This window comes from Rutilus rutilus (genome assembly GCF_951802725.1).
Source record: "Rutilus rutilus genome assembly, chromosome: 18".
NCBI lineage: Eukaryota > Metazoa > Chordata > Actinopteri > Cypriniformes > Leuciscidae > Rutilus > Rutilus rutilus.
Genome location: NC_140231.1, coordinates 17,223,042 through 17,250,902, shown reverse-complemented (window position 1 = coordinate 17,250,902; position 27,861 = coordinate 17,223,042). Strand labels below are relative to the sequence as shown.

Below are 27,861 nucleotides of genomic sequence, written 5' to 3'. Positions count from 1 at the left end.
ACAAATACAGTGAGAGTAAATGGGGACCAATGTTGTTTTGTGTGCACTGAATTTCATTATACATTCTCAGAAAAAAGATACACCTTTTCTATGTGTACTTTCTTAATTAAAGTGTGCCTATTATGTAAATGGTACATACTAGTAAGTTTTGAAAGGGTACCACCCCAGTAATAGATTTTATTTTTTTTAATGTGTGTGGGCAAAAAAAGTTTAACATAAACATAACACAGCCCATAAGAAAATACTTAAATGCTCATTTTGTACTTTGCAGTTAGATATTCGATTATACAGCTAATTAGTTTGATATGAAGGCCAAGAAAAGTCAATAAATAGACAATTATATTAGCAGAGGTGTTGTGATTTCTTAGTCATTTGCTGGAGAAAAAACAAAAGCCCCTTTAATAAAGAGTTAAAAAGTCTGTAAGTAATATACAATTCCAACTTTAATGTACTCAGTAATAAATGAAATAAGAAACAAAGTTTTACGCATTACAAACAGAGACTCATTCTCCATCTTTTGGCAAAATACTGTAGTTTCCCTTCACATTACAGCTTTTAATGAGTTCACATTAAAATCACACCCTTTCTCCCTCACACACTTTTAGATAAAACATTGAGAACATACATTATTTTGTTGTTGTTGTGATGATAATGATGATGATGATAAAGTACTCTATGCAGCACTTGATTTTTTTTTTTTACCCAAAATATAAATTTGTCTCAGTACAGAACAGATCTCAAGACAATAATAGTGTCATATAACTAACAAACACTTGGCTTTTTAAAAAAAACTAAGTCTTTTAAAACAGTAATTTATCAAATAGCAATACATACAAAACCAAACACAATTAATTTCTTTTGTAAATATTTCAATGTTTGTGATTAAAGAGAAATGCAATATTATGAGACGAATGCACACACACAGAAAAGACATGCTTTAAGATTGAAGTATCATAAGAGAGCACATGTGACTCTCACACGACACAAGCACTCTGACATACAAGAGTCAAACGAGCATGCTTTGATGGACTATGAATATTAGATATTCAAGGTCATTTTGTTTATGCCAGGGTATTTGGGGAAGTTGTGACTGATTTATGATCAAATAACAGTGGACGAGCGTGGAAACACACTTAAAAGGACAGAAAAACACAACATTTAAAATTATTTACCTGTCCTCATGTCCTTAAAAACCTTCTGTTGAGCACAAAAAAAAAAAAAAAAAAGTGGTTTTGGAACTAAATGATGACAGAATTTTCAGTGTGTGTCTATGCACATCTTCTGTTATATGATCATTGATCCGTCACAATGCTTTAGGCTAAGTCCTCAAAAAATGGTCCTTCCCGGTCCACATAAAAGATTTTTATGCTCTCATATGGTAATTTCCTTCAAGGTTATCCACAGGCGACTGAGCATTAAAGAGGGATTCACCACCATAATCCTCTATAGTTTGATGACAGCTACATTTGAACATGTTTACCTCAATAAAATCAATCACTGCTCTGCTCTCCACGAAGCAAAACTCTAAGGGGCAATTTAAGGTTCTTAACTGTCCTTGAATTCAGGTGGAACTTTTAAGTTAATTTACCCTGTGTGGCCAGCTAAAAGGAGAAAGACAAGCGTGACCTTATAAAGTAATTACAAACCAACCCACCCACCCTAGAGCACTGACACCAGACAACATAATGACAGAAAGACAATAACTCTTTGAGACATCGCCTAGCAACAAGAAGCACTAAAAATACATCACTCTGTGCTTTTTTTAATCTGGAATCATTGGAATGTATAAATACACATATGCAGGTATAAATGCGGACCGTATGTATATCCGTTTCGCCACGCATTGCATTAGAAAATGAGCGGAGCACTTTTTCATAGAGGCTGACAGTGGATTTGTTGGACCTCTAAGTTCTATCTTTCACGAAAATGGAGTGCTATAGCAGCCCAGCCTCTTTTAAGCCAATGGTATCATCATAACAGATAGCACCCTTCTAAAGTGGTGCATTTGGCCATTGGCGTCATTATAAATCAGGTAATGGGACTGTGCATTCCCTCTTATCATATTTCAGAAAGCTCTTTAAAAAGACTTTTCTTTAGTGCATTAAAAAGTGATGCTCTGGTCTACTGGGGCCCTTAATAAGGAGCAACACCAGAATTTCCTAAAGCTATAACTTTCCGTTTCCTATAGCATTTGTCCCAGGTCGGGCCAAGCAGATGGCTGATAGCTGAGAAAATGGGACACATTAAACCCTTGTAAACAATTACATAATATCTGCAAACTGAAACCCATAATCACTGTATCACTTAGCAAAGAGGAGTATGGGATGAGAGAGAGAGAGAGCGAGAGTTGGGCTAACTAAGCTAGTTTTAACTCCTGGCTAACTGGAAATGAACCAAGTCTCATTAGTTAAGGAGCAGATGGAGGACACCGAATAAAGAGAGCAAACTGAAATTGAACTGGAATCATATCTATTATACATTAACCATGCACATAAACACAAATTAGGCAGCGGCAATGCTATCAGGAGAGGTAAGCGCTTGGATAATTGGATACGCTCTGGATTAATGTGGCAAAGGTGAGGGGCTCACATTTCACAGGTAAAATGCGAATGCTGTGCATGAACAATAAATAAACTCACTATTTTCACTTGACTACAGTGTAAACTCAGTGACGGACCTACTGTATGGCCTAGAGCAGTGATTCTCAACCTTTTTTGGGCCAACCTTACCGCCTTAACTTTATAACTAGAACGGAGATGAGAAATAAAAACCCGCCCTGTACAGTTATGATCAGCTGTTCGGCTGAGCTTTCGATGTTGTTATGGAAAGGCCGAAGCTGATTGGTTGGTTTTTGTCACATGACCTGCTGTGCGCTTGCGGTATTCTGAAAAGTTGAGATGTTTTCAATCGACCGCGTCGCTTCTATTATGTGCGCACTTGCCGCGCGCCTACTTTTGAAATAACGAATTTTGTGCGAAAACCCGATATATGAACGGCCCCTGACTGGTTCGAGTCGGCACTCGGCACCGCTGCGGAGTAGCACAGTACCTGCACAGTGGCCTACCAAGACACCTGCAATTTTGTTTATTTACTGCTAGAGCGCCAAAAGTTACGGACTGCAGCTTTCATATATAGTTAAAAAGCATTTCACTAAAAGTCAAATAACAGATTTGATTTGCCTGAACAGTGGGAATATTATTATCATAGTTTTCCACAGAGCAAAAAGTCATCTTAAGTAGAAATTAGCCTACATGTCAGTGTATATCAGTGTTAACGAAATGCAACGGTTACAAACATTAAAAATGTAATTAACAGCAGCTGTACCGCGAACAGCCAGTCAGTAAACAAGAAGCATTCTTATAAATTATTTTCAACGGAGAAAATGAACAGGGAAAAGGCATCGAATTCTAACTTTCAAAACTTTTCGAACTTTTGATTTGAAAATTAGTGTGAGAGCCCTGTGCTTGATGTTTTTCTGCTAATTTCTTTACTGCAGGTTGCAGAGACGTTAGTTTCAGCTGTAGTGCGCCTGAGGCATAGCCTGGAAATCCAGACCTAAATCTGAAAGATTAATGGTCTGGCATCAACTAATGAAAATCGGCCAGCTCGAGGGGCGGCACCAAGCATGCATTTGAAAATATCACTGCGCAATTGGATAACACACTACGACCAATCACAACAAGCCCCATACGCTTAGCTACCAGCGGAGCTAACTGGTAGATTAGACTCTTGCCGTATCCGGTCGGCAAAACAGCAAAAATGCCCTTCTTGCAAAGGAACGATTCGAGCGGCGTCTTCTGTTTCTGTTTTAGATAACTCTAACTCATTCATTGTAGCGGCCAAAGCCGTTTCAAACAACTGGTGTTCATCCATAGCCATCTTGCAATGTTTACTAATGACTATGACGTCACAGTGCTGTCGTCATCATCTGTTTAGCTCGCCTCTGGCCCGCCTATATCAGATAACCCGATGTGATTGGTGCAGCTCGGATACAAGGGCATATTTAATGAGCATCATTACTCGACGCCAGAGTAAACTCGCTGAGCAAATTCAACTTGTGCTCTCGCGAGAACTCTGGATTTCCAGGGTACCTGAGGCATGCAAGTCCAAGCGGTTGCCTATAATCTTTTAACAAGAATAAACACATATGAACAATTAAATTATTATTGTATTATTAATTATTTTTTAACTATCTTGAAACTATCCAAGCAGCGTTTCACGCTCAGATATGACGGCTTTATTAATACATTACCAAAATGTGATTACAGAATTATCCATCAAATTGTCATTTTCTCCTTAAAGTAGTAATGCCTGACCAGTAAATTACTTGGTGAACAAAGAAAACATTTTGTTTTCTTAAGTCATTAGTTAATGCCTAAAAATGTAAGTTTTATCTTATAAATAGAATTGAGTTTAATTCATTTTAAATTCGTCGCCGGAGTGAATGGGAACATGATTTATTGAAAATATTAGAAAATATATGTGGTTCTTAAGTCAATACTTTTTTAATGGCTTGTTAACTTTCCATTCCTCCGCTGCGTGATTCTAGCCATTGTTGTCAGCGTGAAACACATTTTTGAGCATGTGAATGCTGATTCTTGTCAGTGCTGGATTCTAAGTCAGTGCTTGAGCGCTGGTCTATGACTGGAAAAATAATAAAGTCGTTGCAAAAGAAACGATACAAAGCTTACATGTCGCATTAAACTGGCAGATTTTAGAATGTTGTAGGCAATTATTTTGCAAGTAATTACGTTTAATCTTGTCTTGCCTGGATCTTTGGTGTAAACTCGAACGCCCCCCCCATGAACACCTGAACGCCCCCCTTTCAAAAATCTTGTTTCCAACACCCGCCGTTGTTCTCTGAACGCCCCCGTTGAGAACCACTAGCCTAGAGATATTGTACTGTTGATATCAAGGCACCCATGTTGTGTTCACACACAACCACATGACACAATGCCTTTGATAGCGAATAAAGCTTAAAAGCTTGACACAGTGAAGCTGTAGAACATAGTTCGGCACGACAGGACAGTCTGCTCTCTCACTGCATGATTTAGGACCAACATTATGAGAACGAATGTACCACATGGTCATGGAAGCTGCACCCATTTGTAGATTAATGGATGATGGGAAAAGATTTCGAAGCTCACATGATGAGAGCCTGAAACTCCTGAGTGTGGCAGTGACAGACACAAAATTCATACGAAATTCAACACTTTCATACGTTAAGACACTCATATTCATATACAAAGACTCTGAACACTGTTTGACAGATTAGCACACAACACTCATATATTTCGTCTAATCCGTTGCACTCGTCCTTTCAAATACATGCTCTCATACACATACAGCCTACGTTATTTCCCCACATAATACATAGTTGATAATAATAAATATCAATAAATATCACATGAATAAACACTAACACCTTGGTTCTTATGTCAATGTCACCGATAAACTATTTCTTTTGGTCTCCATTCAACTTCTACCACTAATGATGTGCCATGCAAAATGTGTACCTCTTCTGGTTTTGTTCACGTTCAACAAAAATAACCAGAAAAGCTTGAAAAACGAATCTTTCTTTTCTTCCTGCATTCCTTCTCTTGACTTCATAATTAACTTTCAGTAGTATGATAAAAATAAATAAATAAAAACACCAGCTTTACAACACCAGTATTTGACATAAAAAAGTAGATGTTAAGAGGGCGTGATGAGGGCGTGACATGTTCTGTCAGGGGTGGGGTCATTTCTAAAGAAGGTGTGGTATATATAAAATTGGGGTGGGGCCAAAGATAAAGAAGTGTGACTAAAGAATCGTGGGCAGAGTCGAAGTTGAAAAGAGTGTGGTGTAGGTAGTGATGGGTCAGGATGAGAGGTACAAATGTGTGGTATTGATAATGTAGGGGAGGGGTCAGGAGTGAAGATGCTGTTTGTTTGTTGTGTTGGGAGAGGGGTCATTATGTAAATAAGGTGTGGCATAGATAGTTTGGGGGTGGAGCAGAGATGGAGAAGGGATAGCACATGTAGGGGGAAGGGTCATATGTAAATAAGGTGTGGTAATATTGGGGTGGGGCCAGAGATGAAAACGGTGTGGTACAGGTAGTGTAGTGGGTGGAGTCAGAAGTGAATAGGGTGTGGTGTATGTAGTGATGGGGCAGGGTCAGAGGTGAAAAAGATGATGAAATATTGGGGACGGGGCCATTGGTCAAAAAGTGCTAGGGCGGGGTCAATGATGACAAATCTGCAGTATAGGAAACACTGAGGCAAGGTTAGTAGTCAGGAAGTTGAATTATTATTGGGGGAGAGGTCGAAGTCAAAGTAGGTATAGGTATCACTGTGTGTGGGGCAGAGTCAGTTTGGGAAGGCTCAGCCCTCGCCGCATCACTTGAGCTGAAATTATAGTTGTGAGAAATGAAAAGCGCTAGTGTGGTGTGAAGGTCTATGTGGAGCTGCAGAAACAGGCGAGAGAAGACAGATGAAACAGAGTGTTCATGTCTTAAGGGTAGGTAGAGGTGTGAAGCATTCCCAAATCTCTGCAGTGGGAATGAGTCTATTGACTGCGACTGGGAGGGGAGCAAAAAATTATAGAAGAGGGATTTCTGAGAGAATATCGAAGTGAGGCGTAAAGGACCATCCTTGGAAAAAAACAGCACTGAAGCAAGAAAAGCGCTGAGGTGGCTCTCTGGAGAGTATTCTGGAGAGTGTTGCTGTCTGAATATCCAGGTGGTGGCAGACACCATGTAAGAGAAATCCATCTATAAAGAGAAAGCTGTGCATGAAACCACACAGCCTCTATCATCCTTCACTGACACTCATCTAGATATTCACATCAGTGTGAGCGAAAGGATGCAAGTTCAATTTCAACAATGATAATTACCAGTAAGAACAGATGTAAACACTAATTTTAGACTTCTCATATACACAAAAGCAGAGAGGAAGAATGATGGGGGTTGTACAGTGGAGTACATCTTTCTTATGATCTTTCTCAGAAGCCAGGCACATGGCAGTAAGCCTCCAGCGAGGACAGCATGATGTAGATGAGCCACATCACGAAGAAAAGGAACGCGGTGAGCAGCTTGGCGGTTCGCGGGCCCCCCAGCTCGCCCCCAGATACAGTGGGCCGGCGGCGGTACAGTAGAGTCACAACACACAGCAGTGCCATGATGGTGAAGAGGGTGACGGAGAACGCCAGCGACCCAGGCGGGACCATAAATTTTTTGCCCTGACTGTTCCAGTACACGGCAGCGATGGTCCACGCCACTCCGATACCCAGGAAGACGTTAACTGCATTACTACCCGTCACATTTCCAATGGATGCATCGGCGTATTGGTCCTGGATGGCTGCCACCTTGCTGGCAAATGTGTCTGGAGAGAGCGAAAAAAAGTCAGAGAGAGAAAGATGAAAGAAGGATGGTGAGAACTGGAAGAGCCCCGAAGGGCCATTTTAATGAAAGACGCTGCTTTCATAGTTCAGGACAGTATTTGTCAACCCTGTTCCTGGAAACACACCAACGGTAAACATTTCAAACATTTCCTAACACACCTGATTCAGCTCATCAGTAGAGACTTCAAGACCTGAAATGGATGGGTCAGATAAGAGAGACCTCCAAAATGTTTACTATTGGTGTTCCTTCAGGAACCGGGACGGGAATCACTGAAGGGTGGTCGCAATTATGTTTAATTGAAGTATCAACTTTGTCTCGAATTGTTCTCCTAAAAGCCCGAATGAGAAATAAAAATAAAAACAAATGAGATCATTGTTGATCTACTAAGAGTATAGATGTACTACATGATAAAATGAATGTCAGCAATTCTGTCTGGAGAGAACTTGATGAGGAATGTTTGAGCGAGTTCATATTAAAATATCGGACTTTTAATTGTAGACTTTGGTATTTTGGAAAATCTGAGCACAGTTATTGAATTCTTCTGAAACTCTAGAGAGATAAATATGAGATTACAAGGGTCTTTTTATTAGAAGAAATATTTGACAGTAAAGATGGGCAATAGACAGGTTAAACCAATATACCGTTAACAAAGGAGAAAGAAAAAGTGTTATGAATCTAAGTTTTCAGTCTAACTTTACTGAGTAAGCTGCATAAAAAAAATGTTCACAGCGCAGCCAGTGTAGTTTGATTGAAAACAAATGAATCTTATGAACTAGTTCTTTTAGTTAATCATTCAAAAAGACCCACATACCAAGGAGTTACCAGTTTTACTAAATGCTTTACCAAATGAACTTGCAAATGTGCAAAATTGCAAATATCGTGTTTTCTTTTTTACACTTGCAACTTCATTTACACATTTACAAAATGTTTTTTTTTTTTTATATATATAATTTTACCTCCATAAAACATATAATCAAATTATGACTACCAAGGCTCTACCATAACTTTTTAAAAAAAGGCCATTATTTTTTTTTATTACTTTTGCATAACAATGTGTATATTGTGATTTATACATATATCATTAGCAACCAAAATGTATAAGAATAATGTGATATGAATTTGTACTTATATCACTCACCTCTTATAAGTTTTAGTAGTATGAAAGTTAAGCACAGTTTGCTCTCTATTTAAAGGGATAGTTCACCCAAAAATGAAAATGATGTCATAATTTACTCACCCTCATGTTGTTCTAAACCTGTATGAGTTTCTTTGTTCTGTTGAACACAAAATATATTTTGAAGAATATGGGTAACCAAACAGTTTTTGGGTGAACTATCCCTTTAATCTCACTGCTGTCTAGAAGAAACAACTGAGATATGAAAGATCTCATGGGAGATTTGTCTTTCAAGTGGATCTTTTCATTATGTGTGTTGGAGCTTGAGGATGGTTTGACATACAGAGCTTGAATATGTGCAGAATCATTCCATCCAGTCTATTGTGGCTAATGCCAAGACAAACAAACAGATCCCCTGTAGCTCCAGAGCAAATCATGTCCTCTAATTAGTCCACATAATTAAACAGTCTAAAAAAACCACAGCACTCGCACAAAAGCTGACTAGGGCCATAATGGAAATATAAATTAGAAAAGATTTTGGAAGCAGTAACAACATTTTAATTGTACAGTATGTAATGCTTGAATATTTGACCGAATACTCGATTCTGATTGGTTTATCATGGCATTCAGGTTTGTCATGGTTTATTTTTTGATAATGACCTGATGACTGTACGTTATCTCTTACTAATCAGCTACATGCTATTGGAAGGACACGTGATACACAAATCAACACTTACCAGGCACAGATGTGCCCAGGGCCACAAACACCACAGCTGTGACTGAGTCCTTCAGGCCAACTGTACAACCGAAGTGAGATGCCAGATCTCCAGTAAGAGCAGTTAGGGCCCCAATGAGCGTGATGGAGACAATGAAGCAGGCCCAGCCGTTCCAGTACTCCGTGGGTGGAACGAAGGCAAACAGAACCTTCCAGAAAACCGTCAGGAAGTGCATGATGTAATCAAAGCATGAGGGCAAGCGTTCCTCCCCACTCTCTTCCTCATCATCATCACCTATGGAGGTAACCAAAAGTATATAGTAGGGTTGCTCGATAATAGCAAAATTTGTTATCGCCATTTTTTTGTTCAGTATAATATATATACAGGTGCTGGTCATAAATTTAGAATATCATCATAAAGTTGATTTATTTCAAGAATTCAACTTAAAGGAGAACTCCGGTCAATTTTAACATTGAGCTCATTTTTTTGTACATTTGGAGTGCTGTCAATACAGAGAACAACGACAAAAATCGGTGTTGCCTACACCGAGTTATTCTAGTTTTTAAATTTGCACCCTGTTGACTTCAATGGGGCAATGTTTAAACCTGCTTTTAGCCTCTTAACATCCTTGATGTGTCATTACAAGTGCACAGAAAATGTGAGTGATTCCTTCAGAGTGAACACGGTGAATCTGACTGCAGTAGATGTGAAAGATATTAATAAAAATTAAGTTAATTCAGCCAGCGCTCATACCTGTATTTACTTCCTGTTTTCGGTCAAAGTCCATAGTAGTCGATTGTCGAGTTCATGCGCGTGATCATAGGTAACTAAGCAACAGTGGAGAACTCGACAATCGACTACTGTGGGCTTCGACCGAAAACAGGAAGTAAATACAGGTATGAGCGCTGGCTGAATTAACTTAATTTTTATTAATATCTTTCACATCTACTGCAGTCAGATTCACCGTGTTCACTCTGAAGGAATCACTCACATTTTCTGTGCACTTGTAATGACACATCAAGGATGTTAAGAGGCTAAAAGCAGGTTTAAACATTGCCCCATTGAAGTCAACAGGGCGCAAATTTGAAAAATAGAATAACTCGGTGTAGGCAACACAGATTTTTGTCGTTGTTCTCTGTATTGACAGCACTCCAAATGTACAAAAAAATGAGCTCAATGTTAAAATTGACCGGAGTTCTCCTTTAACAGGTGAAACTAATATATTATATAGACTCATTACATGCAAAGTGAGATATTTCAAGCCTTTATTTGTTATAATTTTGATGATTATGGCTTACAGCTTATGAAACCCACGAAATCAAAATCCCAGAAAATTAGAATATTACATGAAATCACACAGTAATTACACAGTAATACCATGGTAATTGAACCAGGTTTTGGTTCTTTTGGCAGTGTGGGCAGGTGCAAATCCTGCTGGAAAATGAAGGAAGCATGAAGTGCTCTGAAAATGTCCTGGTAGACGGCTGCGTTGAGTGGACAGCACAGTGGACCAACACCAGCCGATGACATGGCTCCCCAAACCAACACAGACTATGGAAACTTCACACTGGACTTCAAGCATCTTGGATTGTGTGCCTCTCCATTCTTCCTCCAGACTCTGGGACCTTGGTTTCCAAATGAGATGCAAAATTTGCTCTCATCAGAAAAGAGGACTTTGGTCCACTGTGCTTTATTAAATCCAGAGTCAACGCAGCCGTCTACCAGGACATTTTCAGAGCACTTCATGCTTCCTTCATTTTACAGCAGGATTTGCACCTGCCCACACTGCCAAAAGAACCAAAACCTGGTTCAGTGACCATGGTATTACTGTGTAATTACTGTGTGATTTCATGTAATATTCTAATTTATATTCTAATATAAATCAGTTGTGTGGTCCACAGGCTTCTATTTGAGCATGTATGAGCACAGAGAGACACTGACCTGCACTGACAGTCACAGCGCTGACAAACTGTTCTCTCCAGCTACTGCTGCCCACCACCAGCGCCAGGTTAGTCTTCTTTATTAGCTTGTCGACGGTATTCTGCAAAAACACACAAATACATACAACACCAAGAAGATCAATCAAACCTCAACTCACAAAAATGTGTCCTTGTAGTAGACAAGATTTAATATGACTCTGTCTCGTAGGCCAGTGAGCACAGAGGTCTCAACTAAACTGATTTCAGAGAGGTAGTGGGCGTCTATGCACAACCCCGTCCGAATTTCATTTTCTCCAATGTCATACTGTCCTAGCCATTTGCTTGTTTTGCATTCAGAGGGCTGCGGCTGCGGCTGCTTTCCACCCCAAATCTCTTCTAAATCCCTGAGCTACCTGACCCCAGTGACCTCCAGTATTGAGGCTGTCACCATGGGAAGGCGGAGGTAAGGATTCAGATAAATTGTATGTGAGAAATTGAGCAGTATTGCTGTATTGTTTTTCCTGATTCACAGGACTTACCTTAAACTCATAGGATTCCTCTATGACCACCTCCAGTTTGGTGTGCTCTCCCAGACTTGGGCACCCCATCTTGGCCACCTCCTCTTCCTCAGCCACCACCGCCGGTTTGTTATCATTAGAGTCGCCTGTCAGCAGAAGACACATTGAACATCTACTGAGCTGTGTAGAGTTTGCACATGTATTACAGAGCTGAAACAGTAGAACTTCACTAAAGGAATTTCGCAAATAAAGTAACGGTGCAAATGAGGCCAAAAAATCAGTTTTCATGCTCATTTTTCCACCTCGCAGGCCGTAGAGGATGCAGCAGACTGCAGTGATCTGGCATACTTGGGTTGTGACTGTACAAGTTTCCAAAATAAATCATTAACTTTTACTAAACTAAAGCCAAAATAAATTGTATGAATGTGTAATGCTTTAGTTTAGATGATGATAAAGATTCAAAAGGTTCCAAAACAAAGGAATTTATTATAAAAACGAACTCAAGTAATCCACAGATGATGAACAGGTAACGTGACAGCGTGTAACACATGACAATACCAGACCATGAATGCAAACGAAGAGGAACTTCAATATACAACGATAACGCACTAAATGATGAACAACAGGTGTGCAGATAATGAGTGTCCATAGAAACTGATAACTGGCGGGTCCATGAAAATGAAACTAAAACAAACAGAACGTGACTATTTTTTTGCCCCAAAAATCTATATTCAGATTAGATTTTTATTTCTTACTGTTACAAACTAGGGCTGTCAATCAGTGTTGTTTTATCATTATTATTAATATATTATTATCGTTTTTATTAATATTTTAAATTAGCTTATATTTTTATATTTTCGGTTTTTATTTTTAAGTCTTAATTTTTATCAGCTTTAGGGCCCTATTTTAACGATCTAACCGCATGGTCTAAAGCGCCTGGCTCAAGTGCACTTAGTCCTAATCCACTTTTGCTAGTTTAACAACAGGAAAAACTGTATGCACGCCCGGCGCATGGTCTAAAAGGGTTGTCCCTATACTCTTAATGAGTAATGGGTGTGTTTTGGGCGTAACATGCAATAAACCAATCAGAGTCTCATCTTCCATTCCCTTTAAAAGCCAGTTGCGCTCGCACCATGGCGGGTTGCTATTTACATGACGGAATTTGCAAGCGGAAAGACTGAACACGTCTCCAGAGAACAAACGGATCTGCTCGTGCGCAACGTTAGAGTGCGCAAGCAGAACATCTTCGGGACAAGCCGGATTCCCCCATATCTTCATGTGCACAATATGAATCTTTTACATTGTAATCCTTTTATTTTTTTATATTTAGCTAGTTTGTGTGCTGCTGCCCTGTGTGTGTAATAAGAGTGTACGTGCGTTGTGGACTCGCCTAAAGGCGCATATTACTAACGTGCTCTTTAAATAACAGAAAAAAATTATGCGTCATTGATTTTAGTCAGTCTATTTTCAGACCAGCACGCCCATGGGCGCACAAATGGGCGCAAATGCATTTGCTATTTAAACAACGGGGCGCAGGACGTGAAAATGATAACTGCGTAGGGCTGAAACTAGCAAAAAACACTTGCATCGCACCTGGTGTATGATAGGGACCATATTATATATATTATAAATATTAATATTTAAACTTTCATCTAATATTTGTATTGTAATATAAATATTCAAATGTTTTAAATGTTTTAAAAAATTACTACGTTAAACATATTTCATTTCAGTTACCTTTGAAAGCCCTAAAAAGGCATTTTGTGAGAAAAAACTATTTCAATAAATATCTCAAATTTTCTGTGGTCCACAGACTGCATTGTGAAAAAACCCCACTGAACTAGATTGTGGATGAATAGTGAACAAGAATACCGCATATAAATGACAACTGTTTAGTGAATTCATTCCTTTGTGTCAAAAATCATAAAAAAATGCTTATTCATAATTGGATCCCATAACAGTGCAGCAATTTGAAGAGCATGGGGATGAACATTAAATTAGAGCAGTTAGTACATAATTAACGTGCAGAAATGGCCTAAAGATATTGCTTCAACATGGCCGCTTACACTGCGACCAGTTACAGCCTGTTCCTACTCTCCCGTTATAACAATCACTCATTCAATCACTCAAGACCACAGTCCACTGTCTCCCATTATTCGCTTAATTTGCACAAAGAAACCTTTCAATCAAATCTGTTCCTGAATTATTCAGGGATAGATGTGAAAGCTATTAATACAATATTAAACAGAGACCCCAATCTGTATTCTAATTCAAAACCATAGAACTCTGCAGATGGATGTCAAAAGGAGATCCACTGACCGTGTTTCTGCCCGATCTCCAACAGCACCGGCTCCCCAAGGTGGATGGTGAAGGTTTTGTTCTTCTCATACTCCTCATCGTCAATGACCTTCACCTCAAGGATCTTCCTGTGTTGGACAAAGACAGAACATTTTGATGGCTCAAAGAAACTTTACAAACAAAGTGTGTTACAAACTCCCAAGTGAGTAAGTCAAAGTTGGCAGTGGCAGGAAAAACTACCTAAAATTGTTAAAGCACATTATTAAGAAACATTGGTATAGCTATCCAGCAGCAGCCATTGACAAACACTTGGAGAAAGAGCTGAGGAAAGGCAGTGGAAGAAAGGGGCTCATTCATGAAACACAAGCAGAATGGTTTTCTGTGTAAATCGTTCGTAAAACCATTCTTATGTAGATTGTCGCTTTCAGTTCAATGCAACAATTGATGTAGGAATGGATTTATGAATGATTTACGCCTAAATTCATTCTGCTTGTTTTTATGCATGAACCCCAAAGAGCGTATGCAACATTCCCTAATATTCATTGAATGAGAAAATTATTGAAAAAAGGTCATGAAAACTTTATGCAGTGGGCATTTTTTTGTTTCCTACATTATAGAGAAGCGCAAAAGCTGAAGAGCTGATTCCCTCAGAGAGGCAGGAACATGCAGCAGACTGGGCTGCGGTACAGTGCTGTTGTGCTTAGGAAGCAGGTGGTTAGCCACAGCAAATCACCATTTGTCATTATTAGCAATTAGAACAGTCAGAACATGGTTGATAAACACTGTCTACAGGAAAGCTTTACAACAGCAACAAGGGGAGAATTTAATTAATTTAGCAAAAAAGATGGTGGCACACAATCACCACAGTATATCATTGTAACCATGGCTGTACGCAGGGTTTTAGAAATACTGAGGTCCAAAAACTGAGCTTGCTTGAGGGTTTGAGCACCCCAGAAAAAATGCTGATTCCCTTGATCTACAAATGTCTTTAAACCATGTCAGTCTTTTTTCATTTTTGTCTGTGTCAGTGAAATTTCATAATTTCATGAAAAAATTTGCATTTGGGTTTGGAATGACAACATTTTAATTGGTAAATGTTAACAGAATGAAAAGTTGACCTATCCCCTAGACACTTATAGAAAGTAAAAAAGGAGACGTAAATACTAAGACAGTAGATGTCTCAGCTGAGTTAGACATTATTTTGCATTACTGTGCAGATTCAGTGCAGAAACTGAAAAAAAAGAACAGAAAATTAGTTTTGTCTGCGTGTATCCAGTCTAATCCTGGATATGAGGACCTAAAGGAATAGAAGTGAACTGAACTCAAGACTGTTTGGGACAGAGCTCATGGATAATGACAAAGGCAAGGGACAAAGGTTCGTTAGGCATGCTCAGGTATATCTGCATTTGCAGTGTAAACACACGTTCCCACTGCTGTTTTGTACTGTAATCCCTCTATTACATGTTAGCACTAATCTTCTCTCTGCCCACTTCTCTGTGCTTTGCAGCCTTCATTGGCCAGACGTGTGTGTAATTAAATTCATTAGGACTTGTTCTTTATTAATTAGCCCACCGTGCTTATCTTACATGATTGTAACACGTGCATGCCTTAGCACATCCCATCCCCCATTTTTGTCTTTTTTCTCTGTATCTGCAGTTCTCCTGACTACATCCCAATCACTCTGTAAACATCTTGTCTACACTATAGTGTGTGGCAGTGTCATACAATAAGCTCAAAAATATGAAATACAAGGAATAGAAAATAGTGTTGGAAATAAGCAGTCGCATCAGAATTTATTTATATAAAAAGCAGAAAGTTCAAGATTTCTGCCAGTTTGTGCCACTGAACCTATAAACGTCCTCTTTCCAAAAAAAAAAAGTGTGGTAAAATGTAAAAATGACCGACAGCTCCATTAATAATATATTATATCAATATAATATACAGACACAGTAATAATTATATATAAAAATATTCAAAAATACACAAATCAAAAATGAAAGTAATATAGTAATATTTCAAATAAATACTGTTCTTTTGAACTTTCTATTCATTGAAGAATCCTGCAATATCAGAATGATTTCTGAAGGATCATGTGACACTGAAGACTGGAGAAATGATGCTGAAAATTCAGCTTTACCACACAATTTTTTTTACAATTTTAAAAATATATTAAAATAGAAACCAATTATTTTAAATTGTAATAATATTTCACAATATTCTTGTTTTAATTGTATTTTTGATCAAATAAATACAGCCTTCCCAGACAGAAACATAATGTCGGCCCATTTCCATCTGGTACCTGTGGAATCCGCAAAACAATAGAAAATGGAGTCTTCAAGCAAGGATGATTTTCTCTCTTCTTAAAAAGAAAAAAAATTTAGGAAATATTGGGTCCATCCAATCCTGAGATTGCTTAGAGAGGAAGGAGAGTTCCACCTCCTTATCAAGGATTCAAAGTTTACTTTGAAGGATACTGGAGCCACATATTAAAAAAAGACCACCAATTTCCATTAAAGGGGTCATATAATGGTACATGCACTTTTACAAGTTGATTGTACTGAAATGTGTGTTGGCAGTGCCTGTACACAACCATCATAAATGATAAAAATCCATCCAGTGTTTTTTTTTTTTTCTCCTTATGTTTTCCCCTCTCTCAAATCAAGCTGTTCGATTTTGTGACGTCACAAAATCGACGCCCCTCCCACGATTGTTGATTGACAGCAGCGTTTCAACACAGACCCGCCCTCGCTCGTGAGCGAGCTGTCTGTCATCATAGTCCGCGCGTCATTGTTGATACGCTGGAGCACTGTCTATGAGCAGAATGGCGTCGAAGCGATTGTGGTGTTCTGTTCTTGGGTGTAATAAGGAACACAGCAGTCATTTTGATGTTCCTAAATCTGAACCGCTGAAGACGCAGTGGCTGAGTTTTGTTTTCGAAGGGAATATTCCCCACGATCAACGTCAATGCTTTCATGTTTGCACGAATCATTTCACCAGACTGCTTTATAAACGAGAACATTGAAAAAGGTATTAGCTCCTGTCTGAGTATGTGTTGTTTATGTGCCTAATGACTGTCATAGTCTCACAGACTGGTTATTTTTTAAACAGATCAGTAAAATTTTAGTGCTTCAGCCCTGACAGTTGTACCTAACACTGCATAGATAACGTTACGCATCACTAAGCCTACATTTACCGAAAAAAAGTTTTTCATGACCATTAGCTGTAACATCAATCTGTCAATGAACTAACGTATACATCAGTAAACACATAGCGTTTGTATCTCACTACTCTACCCTGCCAGTACATACAAAGATAGATCAAAGTGACATTACGTTAACCAACCATTCAGAAACGTCCTGTTTTCCAACTCCGGTTCAAATTGATACGGTTGCACAGTGTCCTCAGAGACTCCCGCTGCCATTCTTCAAAATATAACGTTACCCTCAACTGTTGTCAATGCAACACTCCACGTGTGTTGTTGTGGCAAAACGGCCACAGAACAACGGCGTGCTGAAAACAGAGCTGTTTTTGACCAGGTAAAATTAGTGTTTTCTTACAATACTAATGAGAATTTTTAATTAAAGTATATTACAAACTTTTAATTTAGACCCTAAAGAATCATATTAGCTTGTACAAAAATGGCATTATATGACCCCTTTAACCAATTGATACTGAACAGTTCTGAATTTTGGCGTTTGCTTGTACGGTGGCTCTGAATTGTCAAAACAACTCTAAAAATGCTTGCTACGGATGCGAAAAATGCAGAAAATCGAACCCGATCTGAATTTTTTTATGACGGATTAATTTTTCAAAGGCAACGTGTAAAGGTCGTATCTATTTTTTTACGCGCAAAATTTTCGTTGAAAGGCAGTATACATAAAATAAAATGTGGTCAGAATCAATTCAGATGTAGTTTGATTAATACTTCACTGCGTTTACAACTGCAATTATAAGTGTAAAGATGGTTCTTGTGAGATGAAACTGTTTTTTATTCTGGTTGCTTTGGCCTGGATGTTGGAGATAAGAAGATCCACACAAACAGCAGGATAAGGACGGATGAGGATAACGGAATGCAGGAAGCAATTAACCATGACACCAGGCATCCACAGTAGCGTCATCTCTGTGACCAGGTAACTATGCTAGCTCTCAGCTGTAATTAGATCCATTACTCACTGATGCAAACACTCCCCACCAAAGAAAGAGACAGATGTGCATAAACAAAAAAATCAACAAGGGACCTTAATGCGGTCTGAAACTCACACAGCTGCTCACTTCCAAAACCTATCCACTTCACACTCACATGCACAGCCTGTACGTATGCTAACAGGCATGAATACACACACTGCAGCCATTCAGCAAGCACTGAAGTTGTCATGGGGGAAATTCACAAATTTACACACAGCCACACACATGGTGTCAACTCAATAATAAGTGAGCACATTAACAGTGTTTGCAATAAAAATATTCGCTCCATGCACTGGGCTCTCTCAAGCTGAAGAGGGTCTTTATGGAGCGCGTGTGGGCTGCGGAGATGACAGGGCGAGCGCAGGAGGCGGAACATTAAAAGCTCGGTTCTAAATGAGTCATTAAAAGCACCTTCAGCAGCGCGGCGCAGGTAAGATTCTCATGCATTCACACGGTAGGGCGAGCGCATTAGGCAGGTGTACACACTGCATTGTGTAGGACACTAAATTATGGGGTTGGCATGGCAACAGGTAGCTAGAGTGCGGGGAATGATAAAAGTATAGGCCTTAGGCAAAGGAAAGACAGAGACGGAGTCAGGGAGGAGGAGGGAGAAGTAGCGAGATGGTGGCAAAGTTAAAAGGGAGGAGGACTTGCATTTAGAAACAGAAATAGAAAGGTGAGGCTGATAAAACAGCGGCCTGTTTTCTTAAATGAACGTTAATGCATTCACGTTCTGAAAGTTACAGACGCAGGGGTAAATACAGCAGCCAAACTATCAAAGGAAGCCCTGTAAGCATAAATGAGGAAGATCAATCTCGCTTTCATTCTCTCTGAAAAATATATACACACACATTCACACAGACAGAATGCTTCACAAATTCATGAGACTGCATGGGGCGAAGGAAAGAGACAGAATAAACCACAAGGAAAAGCTCTATCATGTGTTCAGATAGATGTAGATGAAGAGAGACACGAGTGCAACTGGAAAAAGATAAAGGAAAGGAAGAGGAAAACACATTACAGGGGATAGTTCCATCTGATGCCGTTCCATAAGGAGCAAAAAATGAGCAGTTTTGGTTGCCTTTTCCCATGCAAATGCAATGTACAGGGACTTTCAGGCTTCGTAAAAGTGGTCCATTGGACACCTGCACTACATTTAAGGGTGTAGGCACAGATTTTAACTTAGTGTGTGCTCGCGCTAAAATCCATGCCAACGTTCATATTTCTAACAGTCTTTGACATGGAAAAGCGCTACTTAAGGGTCTAAGCAGACATGCGCATTTTTCTGGCAGAATGGAGTAACCTACTGTAGTAATTTGCAATCTTGAAATTTGAAAGCAATTCTTGTCGCTCGCCATTCTAAAGTAAAGGATTTGGATGTTGACTGGTGCTGTTAATGACTCTAATTAGGCTGCATTTACAAGGTGGAGATCTGAAACCATTCACCTGCGTGTAACCGGATCTACTAGACCCGCTCCACGTAGAATTCGAACCGCGACCTCCGTCGTGGGAGGCTAAAGCATCAGTCGCTAGAGCGCCTCTTTGAGATCAGGGTAGTGAGGTTTACAAGCACAACTCTTACTGGCCTACGACAGTTACACTCACCTCCCTAAACCTCACCCCCAGGGACCAAATCTCCGGTTCTACTCGACCTGCTCCGAACGGATTAAATACATTTTAGTATCATTTTCAAATTTCCTATAAATTTCAGTTTAGTTTTAGTTCGCTTCATTAATGGTTTTGTTAGTTGTTTTTTATTTTGTGAACACATTTAGATTTAGTTTTTAGTAATTATAGTTTAGCAGTTTTTTTTATAATTGTTTGAGATTGAACAAAGAACCAAACAATTGCAACTTAAAAGTATAAATGTAAAAATGATTAATTCATGCTCATTCATATTAAAGATGAAATCTTGTTAAACTTTTTGTATAAGAAAAAAAAGAAGTTATTTTATGGTTATTTCTATGATTAATCCTTTCAAATTATTCTTGAATTGATCCACTTATGCTTTATGTTTATTGTATATTTTAATATCATATACTCATAGTTATGTGTTCTATTCAGACCAGACATTTAGTTGACTTCTACTCTGAAAATGTATGTCTATTTGTGGGCTAGACATGCTATTTGTCTTTTCCGTTTTCTCATCAGTGTGGTATCCTGCTTCATATGTGTTGTATCTTGTTGATTATTAAGTTTCACATGAGATGGTTATCTTATTAGGGTACGACTGTAGTATAGTTGTTGGACCCCATTGACTTCCATCATAGAAAAAAAAAATACTATGGAAGCCAATGGGGTCAATCAACTGTCTGGTTAACCAACATTCTTCAAAATATTTTCATTTTGGGGTGAACAATTAATTTAAGCTTTTTGTTAAAAAATTAACTCAAGATATATTCTCTTATTATCTTCTTACCTTACAATTATGCTTCTCTGGTAAATTTCTCTTGTTTTAAGGAATTTATTTTTTTGCAGTGCAGAGAGATGGGAGCTAAAATTATTGAGAGAAATCGAGACAAAGGACAAACAGACAGATGAACAGATACCATAAGGTAGAGGTGATTAAATGGCTCGTAGAGGAAGTGGTTTCTGCTGTGGGGCGGCAGACAGCTGCACTGGACACATGCTGGATGAAAGCAGATTGTTGTTTAGCTTCAGGCTGAAACACAAGCACCCATAACATCATCAGTCCTCACAAACGGCAACACACGGGAGTCTTCATGCTGATAAAGGCTGGTTAGTGCTGGTTTGGTGCTGGCCAACCAGCATAACCATCCTGTTCACCAGGAAAATATAAATCTGAGTCTTTCAGTAAAGATAGTTATGTAGTCAGGTTGGGATTGAAGCAAAATTTCCACTTTTATGGTCCACCCCCAAAAAAGAAAAAATATTTTTTGATTAAAATTCAATTTCTCACACAAATACACAACAAAACAGCGTTTCCAGTACTTCAACCGCCTTCAACAGCAATAGGAGATTAAATGTAGGGTAGGCAATGTTTTTCATAAACACTTTTTGTTATATTGGTTGAAACTCTTTTCACATCCTGATAGCAATCAATAATAGAAGTGGTCTAAAATACTTTTTTTTTTTTTTTACATTTATCTGCTATGGAAATATCAGGACCAAAAAAATATTCTACCTAATAGTCCTACCTGCCTGTCAACATATGTATTTCCATACACCCATACTCAGACATCACACGTCATCAGCATTTCATGCTATGCAGAGTTGTAGACAGACGTCAGTCACCGAGCGCCGCAAACAAACAGCAGCCACCTTTTACAGTTCCTCCTGAACCAAAACAACCAGCTTATGCTACGTTCACAGTAATGAACAGATTATTGGCGGAACCGTGATTAAAAGATGGCAACCCGTGACGTTCTACTCGGAGCGGTTCAAGTTTCTATGGCAACACTATCAACGCAGAAATTAATCTGCATGTCAGGTGGTACAGGTCAGAGTTCTTTAAGTATGTTCATTATTTTTGTAATGTTATGTGCTTTGAGACATGAGGCAATTTATTGCTGTCTCTCGTCTCGTGATGCTTTGCAGACTCTTCTCTGGCTGACGAGTTCATGTGTTTTGGAGGAGGTGTGGGTTTGGAGACGCTCTGAAGGGAGGGTGGGATCTTATGCTTTCAAAGCTAGCTTGCTATCGCTAGCCTCTCCGAAATTGCCCACCCTACCTTTATCAGTTTCCTTTTCTTTCTTACTTCCTCACTGTTGAGAAGACTTTCTGGTCTGTGTGTAAGAGACATAGGCCAGCATGGACTGAAGCACTGCTTTTTGATGCAAATGAGCTCCTGAAGGTGAGGCTAGCAGTAGACTTGACCTGTAAATCCATTAGCATTTGACAGATAAAGTAAAGTACAGACAGTGAGCACTCTCACAGAGCGGCTGGTCCAACATAATATGATGAAGCTGAAAAGTATTAAAGTTAAGTCGTAAAAAGTTAAGAGCAATAAAACAATTTGTAAATCCCTTGGTTTCTATTAAATTTTTCAATGCAGAAGTAAACTATTTCCTGTTAATATGCGTGACTTTCAATTCATTAGCAAATAGGTAAATAAATGACTAAAATAATTTTGTGCTACAACCAGTGTGATTACAATTGCATGCAACATCAAGCAGCATAACAGACTTGTTTTTTTTTTGTGTGCAGCTAAAATAACTGAAATCGAATGACACCTGAAGCCTCACACATTCAAGTAACAAATGGCTGCACCCGAACTTATGTTAAAAACAAGGTGAATTTGTGCAGCATTGTGCTGCTTAATCCCACCCACTACAAAATCTTATTGGTTCAAAATCCTTAACTTGACATTGGCCTAATTGGCTGAGACAATGCCACATTGCATGTTGTGTACAGATAAATGGCTTCTCATTGGCCGTATTTCAAGTGTGACCATAAATACATAACACCATGATTTTTCTGCTGGTAATTTACAACACAAAGCTCTATGAACTCATTTCTCACCAAGGCCTGCATAGCGAGAGCCGCTCAGAAAGTGTGCCAGACACTAATGAGAGGTTAGAAATGAATGATTTTACTAAAAAAACACACTCAGCAAATGTTTTGTCAGCACCTAACAAAGGCACTGGGGTGTCATGGCTTTCTGCTTTCATAAATACTTGACTGGTCTGATCAGACCCTTGAGAAATTCTGTCTGTCTCTCTCTCTCTCTCTCTGATCCCCCTTCTCCCCTCCTCCTTTGCGTCACAGTTCGATGTCTTTGATGTGCGCTTTAATGAAGCGCAGCTGGATTAGCCACCGCTCCAGAAGCTAGCTGCTATATATTAGCATGCTTATCTCTCCTTTCCTATCTCTCATATCTGTGAAACATTCACGTTCACACTGCTGATGAAAGTATGCCTCTCTGGTCTCATGAAATGATCAATAACAGGGAATGAAAGTCAAGATGGAACGTTTTCATCCTTTTCCCTCATGCTACATCTCCGTTTTTCGTTTTCCATCACTCTACAGGTCTGATTAGGTCATCTGTTCCACTCATTCATTAACAATTGATTGTGTTCATCCCTGATCTTAATCTTCACCACACTAGCTTTGCTTTTTGGCCTTGGTTTTGTTGTGAGAAGGCAGTGGAAAGTCTTGCTTTAATGAATATAAGTGACTGGTGCTGTAGATGAGCTTATTATGTCTGTGCGACGCCAGCATGGTTGATTTACCTCTGAGAAACAAAATGGAGAATTTCAGAGGTTCTCAAGGGATTCTATCTTTAAGGCAGCTTGGCGCAGAAGGCTAAGATGCTGTAGTCATACCACAGCTAAACATCACTGTGGATTCTTTCGAGGGGAGCTTTTTGAGAGGAATTTGAGGAAAATGTATCCTGTTTAGATGGTTAGAGCTGTTTCTACCTATAACCAGTGCTTAATTTGAGCTGGATCCTGTTCCGGAAAATGTCAGATTTGGGATTTTTGTGTTATGTTATTAAATGATCCGGCATGAGCAAGTGCATTACATTATGACAGTACGTGCAGTGAGACAGAGCGAGCACAAGTTTATCCAGATGTATTTGGAGGTTATGTTTTGTTATTGGCCCTCAACATATATATTTTCGACCAATCGGATATCTTAATTGGTTGGTGCTTACTGCTTATTGTTTTGCGCAAAGTGAGTAGTGATGAAAAAAGAATCCAGAGAAGCCTGAACTGCAGCCCTGCTGGACGACAATACTAATCAGGATAGCGGGAGACACAAGCAATGGGTGTTAGATCAGTTATAATTAAACGTAATGAAAGAGGCAATAACATTGTCGGTGAGAGAATTTCACTGACCAACTGAATGATATTTGGACTTAATGTAGACAGAATACGTGACTGAATAATACACAGGGTGTTGGGTTGTGCAGAAACTTGTGAATGCTGCTCTTATAGTTGTGCCATCACCGTTTAGTCACGTCATTGTATGTTCCGAGAAAACTGAAGGTGTATGGTCAGTTTTGGATGACAGCTCACAGCGCAGAATTGTTGTTTTGGATAATTTATAACCATATTCACTCCTATAGGCAGCACCATCAGAAAGACCAAGATATGAACAGAGAGACGTCCCTCAGGGCCACAGTTCTCTGTGTTAGACAAATCTCAGTGTCAGTGGTGAGATTTCTTTCTTTTTTTAGTTCTGCTTTTTCAGTTCACATTCACCTCAAACAACCTCCTTGTATTGGCAGTCTGTAACTTGGGCAAAAGATGGAATCAAACATGCTCTATTGACAAAAATGGAAATTGTTTGGGTCAAATACAAATGTTTGGGTTCTGTACGAAATTGTTTGGGACAAATTCAAATGTTTGGGTTCTGTACGATTTTTTGTTTTTGAAAGAAGTCTCCTATGCTCACAAAGGCTTAATTTATTTAATCAAAAATACAAAAAAAAGTAATATTGTGAAACATTTTTACAGTTTAAAATAACTGTTTTCTATTTTATCATGTTTTAAAATGTAATTTATTCCTGTGATGGCAAAGTTGAATTTTCAGCATCATTACTCTTCAGTATGATGTCTTCAGTGTCACATGATGCTTCAGAAATCATTCTAATATGCTGCTTTGCTGGTCAAGAAACATTATTATTATCAATGTTGAAAACAGTTGTGCTGCTAAATTTTTTTTTTTAGGATTCTTTGATAGAAATTTGAAACAACCTGAAACTTTTGAACAGTAGCGTATTTGTTACACTAAAAACAAAACACACTAAAAACTCAAATAAAAGTGAATTTAGCCATCACAACACGATAATGGACAGTATAAATTATGAATATATTCCTTCTGCAATGTGCTATTAAAAGTCCATACTGTTGGTATGAGAAAAAATAAGTGCTCATAGGGGAATAGAGGAAATACTTCTGGGATGCTAGACAGTCCCTGAAAAACTGGTTAGAGAATAGAGCTCAGAGAGTTTGTGTGTGTGGTCTGAGTTTGCTACCTAACAGTAATATTAATGAAGGTAGTTTTACTTTTTTAATAACTCAATAAAATATTAACGTACAAACACACAGCCCTGCCATCCTAACAGAAACTCACATCTACATGCTCTTAAATAGAAAGCTTCCAAAGAGATAGTGCTCTTAAAAGAGCACTTAGAAGAAATAATCTAAATCTTAAAATAGTTAAAAATAATTAAATATGTACAGTAATATAACCAGATAACTAATAATAGTAAACAAAATAAAGCAAACAATAAAAGGTAACACTTTAGCTTAGGGTCCAATTCTCACTATTAACTAGTTGCTTATTAGTATGCATATTACTAGAATATTGGCTGTTTATTAATACTTATAAAGCACATATTAATGCCTTATTTTGCATGACCATATTCTACATTCCTTAATCCTACCCAATACCTAAACTTAACAACTACCTTACTATTAATAAGCGGTAATTGAGTTTATTGAGGCAAAAGTCGTAGTTAATAGTTAGTTAGATTTGGACACTAAACAGTGTCAAAAAAAAAAAAAAAAACCTTTCCAGCCAATAACTGTTGTTTTTATTTGTGTTAAATTGTCTACACTGAATAAGTTTTAGACATGGGGTGAATATACAACAATTCAATATAATTACCACATGCCAGTGAGAAAGAAAAAGGAAATTATTTTTAATTATATTTGGGTCTAAAACCCATCGAAATGGTTGCAGAAGAACAGATCCCTTTTCATCATTTGGTTTTAAAGTAGCATAGAGAACATTTGAGAATTGTATAACAATATTGCATGCTGCTTATTAAGAACTAAGAGAGGAGTAGTAAAAGAGGGAGGGGGGGGGGGGGGCTTTAGGGATCATCTCAGTTACAGAGACAAGACTCATAATTACAGGAGGAGTGTGTGTGAGAGAGAGATCTGAGATATGATAAGATGAAGAATGTAATTAATTTTAGCACAGTTCTCTCTCTTTCACTGGAATCATATACTCCTGTAATCCCTAATTGTTTAACTTAAACCATGTGGGCGAAAGCCAGACGGGTTACAGAAAGAGCATGAATATAAAGAAAGAAGGGGGTAGTAGGTGGGGTAGTTGCAAGAGTTAATGTCTATCCATCTATCATTGTTTTCCTTCTTGCCTAGTATTACAGGAAAATGTAAATCACACGCATCTGTGCATGAGCGACGCCTCATTATGGTGTCTAAGATGCTATAAAATGCTGGAAATGGGGACTATATAAATAACCGTATGAGGTGGGCAAATCTATTATCACTGGGCAGTCTCACCACAGAATTGCACCTTATTGGCGGATTGTATGCAAATACATGCAGCACGTTAGCAAGAGATTCATTCTGTTTCGGATTCAGCATAAATCTGCCTTAATCTCTTCCTTGCTTTCTTGTCTCCTGAAAATGCTCCTGCATCACAGTGGCCTGGAAGAACAGAAGCTTCAGAGTTCATGCTGACAGGCTCAAAAGAACCTGTGATGAAATAAAGATGATATGCGATGGAATAGTCTATATTTGACACATGTTCTTGCATTCTACAAGACACAGCAGAGAAGAATGGAATAAAACACAGATGCGTTTTGAAAATTTGCAGTTTTTAATGTTGATGGAATGGTGCTCTGGTGACCAGATTTATTACGCATTAAACTGGAAGGTATATACTCTGAGATTATATAGTATATATGCACTACCGTTCAAATGTTTGGGGTCAGTAAGATATAATTTTTTTTTAATTAATACTTTTATTCAGCAAGGATGCTAGCCTGGCAAGCCAGACCTACATCAAGATGTTAGGTCTGGCAACTCACCATAGACACGCTCAATCCGAGGGGCGGGATAAACGGCTGTCTTTCAAATTCCCTCTGCACGCAATAGGACAGCGCTTCACCCAACCAGAGCGTATTCCCAACAGCGGAGCTAGTTGATAGATTCAACTTTTGCCATATCTGGCCGGCAAAACTACGAACACATCTTCCTTTTTTTAAGAATGACTTAAGTGCTGTTCTATGCTCTTTTCTCAAAGAAAAACCTAACTCCAAGTCCTCCAGAGTCGCGGCCAAAGCCGATTCGAAAGACTGTTCACCTGCAGCAGCAGCCGTTCTTTGTTTTCAAGTGGCAGGTAACCGTCGCAACTCTGTCGTCATTATGTTAAGCCCACCCCGCCTACTCTATACACGACGTGATTGGCCTGACCCAATTTAGGTTTTTGCAGCTCGAAAGTCAATGGAGAGTTGCTAGACTGCCCTGGCTGCAAAATACATTTTGCTGCCGCTAGGGTGCGTCTAGATTTCTAGGCTACAAGGATGCATTCAATTCATCAAGATTAAAAGTGAAAATATTTACAATCTTACAAAATTTCTTCTTTTCGACAAAATGCTGTTATTTTGAACTTTCTATCCATCAAAGAATCCTATGTTTTCACAAAAACAGCACAACTGTATTCAACATTGATATTAATAAGAAATGTTTCTTGAGCATCAAATTCACGAATTCAATGCCAATTCACTCTTGTTCCTTAAGGCTACAAATGGCGCTGCTGGTTTCTTGTGATAGCAAAAGCCAAAATTAGAGCACCGTCAGTTTAAAATGTTTATTTCTAGCAAATCTAACGAAAACCCAAACCATCGCAACATTCTACGCAAAAAACAATTGCGACTGCACATCTGTTCACCCATGCAAGAATGTGCTTTGTACACTAAAACTGTTTGCTAAATGCATAAAAAATGCAAAAAACAACATTTAGTCAAATACGGTAATAATCCCTATTTGTGTGCAAAAGCATTTC

The 27,861-nt window shown here is 38.6% G+C and overlaps 1 protein-coding gene across 2 annotated transcripts in view; it reads right to left on the bottom strand.

The window, feature by feature from the left end:
* Positions 1-444: 444 nt before the first annotated feature.
* slc8a4a (solute carrier family 8 member 4a) overlaps positions 445-27,861 on the bottom strand; it is a 67,801-nt gene continuing 40,384 nt past the window's right edge. For both annotated transcript variants that reach the window (XM_084386277.1, XM_084386278.1), the window contains 5 exons: positions 13,969-14,075; positions 11,671-11,795; positions 11,154-11,253; positions 9,234-9,506; positions 445-7,362 (listed from right to left, as the gene is read on the bottom strand). In XM_084386277.1, coding sequence (XP_084242403.1) covers positions 6,983-7,362; positions 9,234-9,506; positions 11,154-11,253; positions 11,671-11,795; positions 13,969-14,075 — 985 coding nt within the window. In that variant the 3' untranslated portion in view covers positions 445-6,982. The remainder of the gene's footprint in view (positions 7,363-9,233; positions 9,507-11,153; positions 11,254-11,670; positions 11,796-13,968; positions 14,076-27,861) is intronic.